This window comes from Perognathus longimembris, chromosome 6 (genome assembly GCF_023159225.1).
Source record: "Perognathus longimembris pacificus isolate PPM17 chromosome 6, ASM2315922v1, whole genome shotgun sequence".
NCBI lineage: Eukaryota > Metazoa > Chordata > Mammalia > Rodentia > Heteromyidae > Perognathus > Perognathus longimembris.
The window spans coordinates 31,905,203-31,918,054 of NC_063166.1; the positions used below are offsets into that span (position 1 = coordinate 31,905,203).

General features: G+C 37.1%; 1 protein-coding gene across 3 annotated transcripts in view; it reads right to left on the reverse strand.

Moving 5' to 3' along the window:
- The window catches only part of Exoc2 (exocyst complex component 2), a 173,988-nt gene that overhangs the window by 114,581 nt on the left and 46,555 nt on the right, over positions 1–12,852 (reverse strand). For all 3 annotated transcript variants that reach the window (XM_048348507.1, XM_048348510.1, XM_048348509.1), the window contains 3 exons: positions 10,621–10,747; positions 2,252–2,365; positions 248–372 (listed from right to left, as the gene is read on the reverse strand). In XM_048348507.1, coding sequence (XP_048204464.1) covers positions 248–372; positions 2,252–2,365; positions 10,621–10,747 — 366 coding nt within the window. The remainder of the gene's footprint in view (positions 1–247; positions 373–2,251; positions 2,366–10,620; positions 10,748–12,852) is intronic.

The following is a 12,852-nucleotide window of genomic DNA, read 5'->3' on the forward strand; positions in this document are numbered from 1 at the left end:
AGGTAAAAAAAAAACTCTCTGATTTCACATATGTAAGATGGGTCAACAAAGCCTCAGAGACAAATATTTAAAGTACTAGGCCTTCAAAGAGATTCCAGCCTCGTCTGCAACAAATATTTATGGTACATTTTAGATCTCTACTTTTATAAATACAGACTGAATGTCGCACCCCGTAAACATGCTGCAAGCACGGTGTTGAGTTTCCATGGGGGGAGCTCTTAGCACATGGCTGTAGGGATCGTCTTACCTGAGAGGGCATCTTGGGCCTCAAAGAATGTACTGAGGCCACCCTTTACATAGGCCAGGCTGCCCTCACTCTTCTTGCTGGCCTGCTTTTTGAGGTTGGTGACTGCCATTTTGAGCTGCTCAAAACTGCAATGAAATAAAAAACAGCAAATGTTTCAGATTCCTAACAAGCAAAAAAAAAAAAAAGAGGTAAGATCACTCAATAAGGGTACAATACTAAAAATGGTATAATATCTATGTGAAGAAGCCTATAGGTTAATATTTTGTAATCATAATCATGTGAAAAAAATTAAAATTCTAATCTAGATAAAACCTTATGGGGGGGCTGGGAATATGGCTTAGTAGGAGAGTGCTCGCTTTGCATACATAAAACCCTGGGTTCAATTCCTCAGCACCACATTAACAGAAAAGGCCAGAAATGGAGCTGTGGCTTAAGGTAGAGTGCTAGCCTTGAGAAAAAAGGAAGCCAGAAACAGTGCTCAAGCCCTGAGTCTAAGCCCCAGAACTGGCAAAAAAAAAAAACAACAAAAAACCCTTTTATGGAATGAAATGCTTAAATTATGATAGTTGTAATAGGAACTCTGTAGTTCTCAAATGGTAATCACAAATACATCAGACTTCTAACAAGTAAGTAAATATTTTCAAATTATAAATACACAGGATTTGTGAAATAAAAGGGTTTGAATATCTTCAACCTGGTAGGAATAAGTAGTTTGTCCAATGTTAGGCAATATCTCAAAGACTTCTCCACACATTCAAGAATTTAGGGCCCAGTACTGGTGGCTCATGCCTGTAATTCTGGCTACTCAGAAGTCTGAGACCTAGAGGATCAAGGTTTGAAGTGAGCCCAGGCAGAAAAGTCCTTGAGATTCCATCCTCATTTCACTAGCAAAACACCAGACTGGAAATGTGGTTAGGGTGCCAGAGATGGGCGAGAGGATGAGGCCCTGAATTCAAGACCCATATCAGCGTGCATGTGTGCACATACACACACGCACACACAAATTAGAACATTGAGCATAATGTTAACCTTATTAGTCTTCTATCATTAATAATTAAATCACATAAAACCTATGGGTCAACTAACAATTTAAGTACCAAAAAGAACAAAATATTTTATATACAGATCTCAAGCAGAGTAAAAGAAAAGGTAGTCCTCTGTGTTTTAGAACCTTTATTTCCATTTGAGCTATAAAAAGCTGGCTATAAAACTATGAATATATTTTTGAGTGCTATGACAGCTCCACACAGAAAACAGAAATCAATTCTGAATTATAACAGAAAAAGCATGCCCATAATGTAAAATTAGAACCATCTCCTACAATTAAAGATACATACTTTAAGAAAATATCAGACCAAATTTACTCTATGTATTAATAACTTTCCCTTGTGATTTCTAAGCAATGGTTTTTACCCTAAGTGAATAAAAAAATTATATAAAGGTATAAGTTCAAGTTTACAAATTGACTTATCAAGGATATAAATTTTAAGTAATAAGCCATTTATCCCAATGTTTTAACTAAATATAAGTATATAAACTCCATCTTGCAAGAAAGTTTTAAAACTGTCTTTGCAGAAAGTAGGTAAAATGTAATTAGCAGACAAATGTCTCCTTTTTCACTAAGTTAAGCCAGGTCTTTTTTACATAGTAATAAACTAACTCCCCTTCCTTTGTTCTACGGTCAAGAAGGACAGGGTGTTCTGTATTTAAGATCTTTATGTTATCTAAGTAGAGAGATAGGTTATATTCACACATACTTTAGGGCCCTAGCTATAAACCATTTCAAAATGTTAATGAGTTGAATGAACTATATAAAAATATAGAATGATAGCAAATGAGGAAACAGATACTCTAAGATAACAGACTCTCCAAAGGCAAAGAACTCATAAACACAAGACTGTATTACTGTGGGCTGGCCCATACATAAAGTGACAAGTACTAGGTAATCCTATTATTAGCATCTGAGTGAAACCCATCAGATTCCATGGTCCAACACCCACTAACCTGGTGGTTGAATGATTCTCTATGAGATACCAGGCAGCTGAAAAATTCTCACTTGTAAAATCAGCACTCATTCCATGGAACAGCATTTCTAAGTCCTTCTGGGGAAATTTACTTCTAGAAAGAAATATATTTAAAACACATTAGAAGTGTTATTATAACCAAAATGTGACAAATGTCACTGAGCACCCACATTAAATATGACTATAAACATTACAATTATATACAGTAAGTTCTCAAGAACATATTTGTATACATGTCTGAAATATATTTCTTGTGTTTTCGATCATTTCCCACCATATAGATTTAAGACAAAAAATTAGTTGAACAGAAATTATATCAAAAAGAATGTAAGATTTTAATAAGGATTTCAAACATAGTTTGATGTTTTTATGAAATCTTTCAAAACATATTCCCTGCAAAGTAGAAAAACTGAAAGTTGGATAATATAAAAATTTAAAACTTTAAATCACTTTGTTAAAATGCTTTCCATTAATGATGATCACAAAAGCTGTTTTAAGATAACCTAATGCTTAAAAAAAATCATCAGACTACTAAAATCCTACCTTTAACTATTTGGTAGAATTCTTTACATGTCTATATCTGGAACAATCTTAAATAAAGCTTGTGGTAAGAGGCTATATATTATCTGCAGTTTTTCAAACTTGCCTACATTCTTAAGGCGACTCTTGGGTCAGTTCATTTACATATTCACCCAAAGACTAATTAAGTACTTACTATAGGTTAGACTCCATGCTGAGATACCAGATATGTCTGACAGCACAAAAAGATGTCAGACCCTACCCCTGCCCATGCCACCCTAAGCCACTGCAGGCTACAACCCTGTAGCCTTTGTTGTTGATCTGTGTAAGGTTCGCCAGAAAGAAAACCTGCCACATGGTTCAGGCAGAAAGGAGTTTATTGGGGGAAAAGCAAACTGCCAGCCCATACGAGATGGAGGAGGTGTGGGGAGACAGAGGGGAAGGAAGAAGGGAAAAAGAGAGAAAAGATCAAGAGAGAGTAAGAGAGAAAAGGAAAGAGGGTGGGGACCATGTTGAGCCAGATTAATAGGAAAAAGGTGCGAGATATGGCCAGGTGGATTGGATGTGACCTCAGAAAAGGAGGAGATAACTGCCTCCAGGTGTGCCAGTTACCTAGGTAACTCAGGTACTGGGCACAGACTTAAACAGGTGGGAGGCATCTGCATGGAGCCCTCCCAGGGGTGGACCTTGCAGTCTCTTCCCCCACCCCTTTTCAGTCTAAACTCCAAGCTTCAGTAAAGGGTCTCCTAAGTTGAACCTTCTTATCTCTGGAGACTCATTGTGGTCCCCTGATTCCTCAAACCCAAAGAAAGGTTCAACATTCTGGAAGATATATTCTTCAGCACACATCATGTTTGCTTTTATTTTGTTCCTCCAATGTGCCATTTTAACTGAAATGTGTTCCTGACTCTGATCAACCAGACTGACTCTGATCAACCAGACAAGTCCAACTCATAAGGTATAAACAGGACACATTATTTGCAATGGTTTTTGGATGTATCCACTTCCTACAGCTGCTCCTCAGCCTGGGGTTGTCTTACTGTTTTATTGTCTTTACTCTTTCTGGAGCTAGAAGAGGCCAGCCTCTCAGACACAAAGCCCACTATCTCTAGCTAGGTGCTGGTCAAGGAAATACCCCTCCAAGAGGCCACTACATGGGTTCTATGTCTCCAGCTGCAGGTCACACTGTTATGGGGACCTCAGGAGAATACTCTCACCAGGCCCACACAGAGACAGTCACAGATCTCCATTTCTACTCTTTCATAGCCCAGAAAGCCTTTTCCTATGAAAATGTCACACAAGTGCTCCTCTGCATGCTCTATTTAAAATTTACCTGATTACTAAACTTAAGTGATTTATTTTTAGCATACAAAACTTAGTCATATAAAAAGGGAAATTCTAATGAATTGTGAGATTCTAGATAACTCTCCTATAACCCAGAGATGGCCCTCTCCATTTCCCATTGCCTCTGGGAGCAGGATAGGCCTGGCCACATTCATTGGCAAGGGAAAACCACAGCATGGGGAGGCCCCTACAGGTCCAGCAATTCATCTCTGCAGCATATTCATATTCATTTCTCACAGGCAGAGCAAGGATGTGTGAAAAAAGGGGCAGCAGATCCTGAAACTGAACTTGGTGTTAACATAAATGGTTAAGGAGGCCAAGTACTTCCACTAGAGAAAGCTCTGCACTAAGAATTCAAGAACTAGCCCTCAATCTTTCTGCAACATTAGCACTGAAATAGGCCAGGCAGAATTTTAAAAGTACTGCATCTTTTGATGCAAATATCCAAACCCTCATCCCAGAGACTCAGTTTATTCTTACTAAGTAATTTCTTTCTTACTGAATATATTACAACCTTCTCCAATCTTAACCATAAGTATTTAAATTGGAAGAAAAAATGCTAAGACCTAAACTAGGAATCAGGCTTGCAAGAGTTAAGGTAGAAATAATTTTCAAAATGACACAGAAATGTCAAACATCTTATTCAAATCACACAAGTCTAGAACTAGCCTGGCATAGAGACAAATAGTTACTGTTAGCAGATGCCAGTGATAACACCAATCACTCTGGTACCCTGGACCTGCTCTGCTAGAAGAATCTACATATCACTGGAGCCAGCACTTTGTCCTTGCTCTTTGTTGGGTGACCTAGAGCAACTATGTCTGAGGAAAGATCAACTGGAGCCTTCCTCAGAGAAGACAACCATACTTTTCAGCAGCCAGAACAAATAGCATCCTTTTGCTATAATTATGTCCAGTTTCAACGCTGGAAATTGCTAATACCATTTTGCAATTATGAAGGAAACCAGTTTTATACTGAGGGCAGCAGACACTGATTCCTCAAACCATAGCAGTATGGTATGACTAAGTCACTGCCTCAACAAGTCTTGGAGTATGCCACCTTTGGAGTTTATAGCTTATGAAAAGAAAAATGTCCTTTTAGTTCAAGCCAAATTAATTTTCATTTTCCATTATCTACAGTGGAAGGGATAGAGGCACCCACTCTGCATTTAATCCCTACTTAGCTCAAGTATGGTATATATAGCTACATAGCCTTGCAGAAGGTAATTCACTTCTCCAAGATTATATTTATTCACAAGGATAAGTTTTGAGGATTCAAGAAGAAAGGGGTGGAACTGTCTGACATAAAATAAATGCTCTACAATGCTATTTTCAGTTCATTTTTTCTTAATGCCTAGTTTATTTATTACACATTATTTTCATAAGTATTGTTACACTTCATCCTCATCACAAGCAAATTATATATCCCATATTACAGATGAATAAGCATCCCTCTTGTGACATGTCACTCCTCAACTTTTGTCCCTGGTGCTTCTTTTGACAATTACAGAAACAGAGACTAACATATGAAATAAAGATGCAAAAACAAATCTGTAAAGATTAAAATGCAAGGGGAGGGTAAGAAGAGTAGTGAGAAAGAATAATAAGGCCAGTGGTCTTCCTCACAATACATCAACATTACCAATGAAATGCAGAAAGTTAAAACATAAATGTATGTTCATAACTACTAAACATTTCAGTTTAGCCTTCTAAGTGACCTGATAACTCCATAAGAGTAAGAGCAAAATATTCCCTAAGTAGTTCAAATGAAACCTGCTCTTTCAATCTACTAGCATGGAGTGAGCGATTGAAAGCAATATATACTCTCCTATGAAAACGCAGAAAATGCTTTCGTCAAAGAATCAAAGCACATTGCTTTAGACACTCACCACTTTTGCCAATCACTAAAAAATGTTTTCCATTAGATGGCAGTGTAAACTAAGATTTAAACATTCTTAAAAAAGCCCCAGGCATGGGATTAAGATAGACATAAAACTAACTATAATGTTCTTAACATATCAGCATTCATCCATGTAGCTAGTGAAATCACAAATCTAGGTGGAAGAGAATTCTACTCCCTAAAATGCAATGAGGCCTGGTTGCAGTTGGGGTGCTTTGTTTATAGTGTAGGGGACAAGTGTACTTGATATATCTATACAGTGAAAAAAAAATCTGGTGCAAAAATTGGAAAAGGGTGGTGGTAATGGTGGTACGTGTATGTCTATCTTATAGTTACTTCTTTTAGCTTCAATATTTTACCTATACTACTTATACTTTGTTGTATTAAATACTGTAATTTGGTTTGGGTTGTTTCCTTTTACCTTTCTTTCTTATTATACTTTTATTGTCATTAAGTAATGGTATAAGGTGGTTTCAATTCAACATGTCAGTTTATGAGTACAATGTATCTAGATCAACATCATCCCTTTCATCATTTTCCCAAATCTTTCCAAACTCCACCTATCTCCTCAACCTTTTCTTCCTTTAAAAAAATTTTTTTTAATGCACTACATTTTCCAGACTTAAGCACTGTATCATAGCCACAGCCATTCTTTTATAAAATTCTAAAACTAAATTCAAGGTTCTTTTCTTCTTAAATTCATACTAAGAAATATGAGGTTGGAAAAATTGGTCACATTTTGCTGCTGGAAAGCCAAACTGATTAGAAGAACATCAGATGTACATCTCCAATAAAACCCATGTAGATGTAGTACATTAATTAAGTACTCTAGATAGTCATTCTCAAGTCACAACTTACAAGAACAGTTGGAGGTCACAAAAACAAAGGCAATGCTCCATTTTCCAGTCCACACTCCCAAATGCATAACCTCCAAGAGTACTAGCTAATATGCAAATACATATTACTTTCAAGAAATAAAATCTAGTTAAGGCTTTCACTGATTATGAACCTGTAACTTCTTTGTTAGTTTAAAGTCCCTATTTAAAGTCTCTGTCAATTGAAGCCATGTGAGAACATATATATTTGCAACAAGAATAAGAACCCAGAAATACAGGTCTTTTACAAGCAAATCCTAGTCTCAATTTAAAGTGAAGTTATATTTTTCTACGTAATTAGTAATATTTTTATAAATATCATGGCATCATGTTTGCAAAATAACTGTTAAAGATTTAGAATAAAAGGATTTTAACAGTCAAAGGTGGCCAATAAATGGCAGTTGTTAAACCTTGTGGACTGAAAGACGAGAGCCTGCATGCTGGGTCCACCAATAAAATATTTATTAAACTCTGACTAACACCAAAAAGCAACAAGGAAACGATACTGTGTTACTCTCACTTGCTTTTTTCATATTCAAATGAAGCAGCCAAAACACAACAAGCTCCTCACTATTCCACTTCATACTGGACTGTAAACCATGGATACTCTCCATGAATATCTCTACCAGGAGCTGACTGACCAGTCCCCATGTTAATCTCACAATTCACAGGACCACAGTGGTTCTTTTAAATAAGCTTTTATAATTCCTCAAACATTCTTCAGTAATACTCTTCAATCAGAAAATATTATTAAAACCCTATTGCTCCTTAGTTATTTTTTATTCAGACTCTCCAACCTTCTTATAAAAGAAATGACTAATAAAAAACAGGAATAAAAGACATAAGAGTATGGATTTTAATCTGAATGCAACAATATTCTTTGCAAAAGCTTTTATTTAAAAAATGTTAAGTAGGTCAGAAAAATAAAACCTTCAACAATATTTTAGTCTGGCTTTTCTTTTCTCTTCTCTAAAACAAGATTTCTCTATCTGGGCTGTGGGTACAACTCAGTGTAGAACACATGTTTAACATACTTGAGGGCAAGAGTTCAATCTCTAGTCCCATCAGGAAAAGAAAAAAGAAATGATTTGTCTATCTAAGATAAAATAATTTTTGGTTTTCTCAAAAATCTTTATTTTAAAACAGAAAGAAAGAACCTAGAAAATAATTGTTCTTGCTAAATACATTTTCTCCTCTTGGTTTCGATCCTCTTTGTTGCTCTATTCATTTTTTATTTTTTGACATTCTGAAATGTCTATCCTATGTCTTGACAGAAAAAAAATTACAAAAGGCTCACAGATTGACAGAAAGATTCCTGGAAGTCCTTTTTTAAGGGAGAGAGCACTCCTAGGGTTCTCTGATGCTATGAGGCTCTTGCCCAGGGCATGAGGATACAAATGTTTACTACGCAGTAGAAGCAGCTGCTCTGTACCTATCAGCATTTCTCACTGCCTATTCCCTCTCCCTCCTCACTTTCCTTTGAACTAGTTTTAGCATCTATTGATCTCATATTAATCAATGAGTTAAATAAAACCTATAGTATCTATTCATTTTTTTGTATAAGGCTATAAAATTTGAGTACAACTTATTACTCTGAAAACTTAAAGTCATTAAAAAAGATTCTTTCAAGCCAAGTGCTCGTGGTTCACACCTATAAGCCTAGCTACTCAAGAGGCTGAGATCTGAGGATTGTAGTTCAAAGCCACCCTGGGCAGAAAAATGTCCATGAGATTCTTATCTCAATTAACCACTAAATATCCAGAAGTAGGGTTGTGGCTCAAGTGGTAGAAAAAGGCTTGGGGACAGCTCTAGAGCCCCAAGTTCAAGGCCCAGGCCAGGCACCAAAAAAAAAAAAAAAAAGAGAGAGAGAGAGAGAAAGAAAGAAAAGAAAGAGACATAAAAGAATGTCTTTCTATAGAGGGAGAGCCATGAGTGCTATATATTCAGAGGAGCAAAGTATCCCAGTATTAATGACTAACATTGACTCATTCATTCACTAAATCACTAAATCCTCATTCACTAAATCCTCACAAACCTAAGGAATATGTACTTACTTTTGCACTTCAGGAAATAGAGACCAGAGGAACGTAAGTAATTTCCTCAAATCATCCTGTTAGTGGTAGTTTCTAAACCTAAATCAAAAAAATTCAGCTCTATATCACACTAAACTACCTTTTAGAGAAGAAAGAAAAGTTTCGCACTAGAAGTACCATTATTCCTTGATGCCATTATCCACCTTAGAAGAGATTATCCTGGAACTTCTTAAGTAAAAATACTTTTAGAAGATGATTTAAGAAAATCCCTTTTAGGTAGCAGTAATAAAGGGAATAATAAAAACAACGGTGAGAGGGTACAAGACAAAAGAGAGTATAGGGAAAGGCTATATACCAAAAGTGGAATATGTCAAATTTTCAGATGAACATCCCACTGAATTCACTGAAACTTAACTTTGATTGACTGACTCTCATGTGGAATACGTACAATTGCTCATGCTCCTTTGGCCAATCTGGTTCAAAGCTGCCTCTTGGTTAAGAATGAGCAATTGATTGAAAGGGTCCTTCTAGGAGCCATGGAAAGAAGCTAGTGTCAACTACAAAGGTGAAAGTGCATTCAAATATGTGCCTGGACCTGACTATTCTTTCTCAGACTGTCTGCATTTTAAACTCTTAGATATAGGGCACCAATGACCCACGTTGCCAGTGCTTCAAAGATGCTACCTAGGCAGTCCAAGGTCACTACAAGCTGCAAATCCCTAGGGCTTTTCATCATGTGTCACCTTCCAAAGAGAGACCCACCTCTCTGCACAGCAGGCCAACCAGAGCGAAAATCAGCTTGCAGCCTGATCTTCAAGTACAGGCTAGAATGTTACAGATTTCAAGCTAAGTAGAGAATTTCACAATTCTTAGGAAAGCCTGAAATAAAGCTATGGCTAAAGTGTCAGCAAACTATTTTTTTTGTCACCTTTCACGTTTATGAAGCAACATTCAGTAGATAGTCCCATAATTTGAATCACTGAGGGCATAAACAATGAATATATGGGATGAACTATTTATAGTAAAAGGTAAAGATAAAGGCATTCACTATAAAAGTTACTAAAATACCACACTCAGGATGAAAAAAATGAAACTGCAGATTTGGAAAGTTTCAATTACCTGGCACAGTTCTGATGAGGAAAGTTAATTAAGTATGAGTTAAATGAGACAGTAGGGGCTGGGGATATAGCCTAGTGGCAAGAGTGCCTGCCTCGGATACACGAGGCCCTAGGTTCGATTCCCCAGCACCACATATACAGAAAACGGCCATAAGCGGCGCTGTGGCTCAAGTGGCAGAGTGCTAGCCTTGAGCGGGAAGAAGCCAGGGACAGTGCTCAGGCCCTGAGTCCAAGGCCCAGGACTGGCCAAAAAAAAAAAAAAAAAAATGAGACAGTAGGCTGGAATTATAAGTTTACAGAATTAATAATTCTAAAATATTTCTAGAAAAATCAAGCAGATGAGTAGATTATAAATCCTATCTTGATTTACAATACCACCTGATTATATAATCTTGCCAAAATCACAACATTTATCCACAAAAAAACTGACCAGGCTTCTGAAATAACACCTGGCTCCAAACAACCTGTTCGATAGGACTTTCTGGCATTTGTTTCCCATTATTGTAAAACTATAAAACTTTAAGCAACTGAAAAACAAAGAAAAGGCAAGATGGTACTCACTTTTCAATTTCAATGCCAAGAGGATTTGCAGGACGGAGGGACAAAGGAGGAATTCCTTTATTCCTGTCTGTGCGCATGTCATAATAATTCATTTCATCAACCCACACAGCAGACTGATCCAAAATGCCTACAAAAATGAGGAGCACATCAATAAGAGAAAGACTCCAAGCACTTTTACTTCTTACCATGATCTATTTTTTAAAGACCCAATACAAAATGGACAATTACCAAAAGTACTATAGCTAAGTCTTCAATTGCTAGTGATTTCATTAAAAACACTAAGAATAAGCCATGCAACAGGGGCTCATGCCTGTAATCTTAGCTATTTGGGAGATTGGAAAAATTTTGGTTCCAGGCTATCCTGGGCCTAAAACAGACTTACTATGATGTTTCAGAATGTCATCCGAGCTACATTTGAGGAGGAATGTTGTCTAGGCTGGGCCAACCGAAGAAGGAGGGAAACTATTCTCAAAACTAAAGACAGCATACTTAGGAGGCTGAGAATAGGAGAACTGCAGTTCTAGGCTAGCCCGGGCAGAAAAGATATGGTAGCATGTACCTGTAATACCAGCAAGCAACAGGAACCCTAAAGCAATGCCCTCTTTCAGAAGAAAATTTCTATCCTACAAATGACCTGTGAAAATTAGGGCTCGAGGTTGTAAGATATCACAAGAAATGTACACACTGCCCTACTATGTAACTGCACCCTCTTTGCACAACACCTTGTAAAAAAAATTTATGTTCAATTAATAATAATAAAAATATATATATATATATAAAAGAAAATTAGGGCTCGAGGTGTGCCAGCCTAGCAAGCCAAGGCCCTGAGTTCCAATCCTAAAGTGTTTAAAAAAGAGATTATATATACATATTTTTGTGTGTATGTATGTACACACATGTTATTTATGCATCATCAAATGTTAATTGTTTATATTGGTAATAAAATTCAGAAAGCTGGTATATGAGGTATAATGATCTATATATAACATGTTTGATCAAAGGAATATTCTGAAATCATATAAACTTTTAGAAAATAGCTGGAAAATAACTAGATGCAAAACATTCAAGTTAAGCATTAGTTCTATAAAAATCTTTTTGTTTATGTCTGCTCAAAACAACAACACTAGACACATACTATTTTATACTTTTGAGTTTTTTCTCCTGAATTCCACAAACTAAGATCACTTCACTAGCTAGTTAAAAGAGCCTAGGGAAGGAAAATGGGGAGCTTTAGTAGATAGGAATAAAAAATAGTAGATGTAACATGTGGCCAATGTGTTCCATCATGTTTCTTGTTCCCACAGTGCCTTGAGTCCTGCAATGCTTCTTGCTGACCCAGTGCTTCCTCTTCCTGTAATACCCTAGGGCCAGGACAGCACATGCACAAACTGTCAAGCAATCAACACAAGCCCAGAAGAAGAAATAGGAGACAATCCCCCACAGTATAAAAAGGGCATTCTGAGAAAACTCCAATGGACTCCCCTCTTTAGTCCCTTCTCCAGATGGAGAGTTTCTGCTACTTTGTTTCATGGCTTTCCTTTCACTTTCAAATACACTTTCCATTGAGTTTTCTATGTCTCTGGCCTTATTTCTACACTGCTCTAGAGAACAAGAACCCATCACTCACATATCAAGCCCATGTTTAGAATTTATAATCTGGCTCTGCAGACCAAGTTGTTAATCACTGCTAATTAAAGAGGTAAGTGTAAAAGAATCACAATGGGAATGTGCTGAGGGGTATAAAGAAGAGTTTGGGAGGCTAGAAGCAGCTCTAAGCCAGAGCTATATGTTATCTAGGCCTGAAAATATACAGAAAATGAAGGAAGAAGGAATATTGTTTAGATAATCCTACTGCTAGTTTGGCTAAATCAAAAGGCTATTTTAGGGGCTGGGGATATAGCCTAGTGGCAAGAGTGCCTGCCTCGGATACACGAGGCCCTAGGTTCGATTCCCCAGCACCACATATACAGAAAACGGCCAGAAGCGGTGCTGTGGCTCAAGTGGCAGAGTGCTAGCCTTGAGCGGGAAGAAGCCAGGGACAGTGCTCAGGCCCTGAGTCCAAGGCCCAGGACTGGCCAAACAAACAAACAAACAAACAAACAAAAAAGATAAAAGAAACAAAACTGGTTTATCGTAATGTTAAAAAAAAACAACCCAGCAGATTAAGAAAATAGATTTAAGCCAGGTACCAGTTGCTCATGCTTGTGATTCTAGCTACTCAGGAGTCTGCGA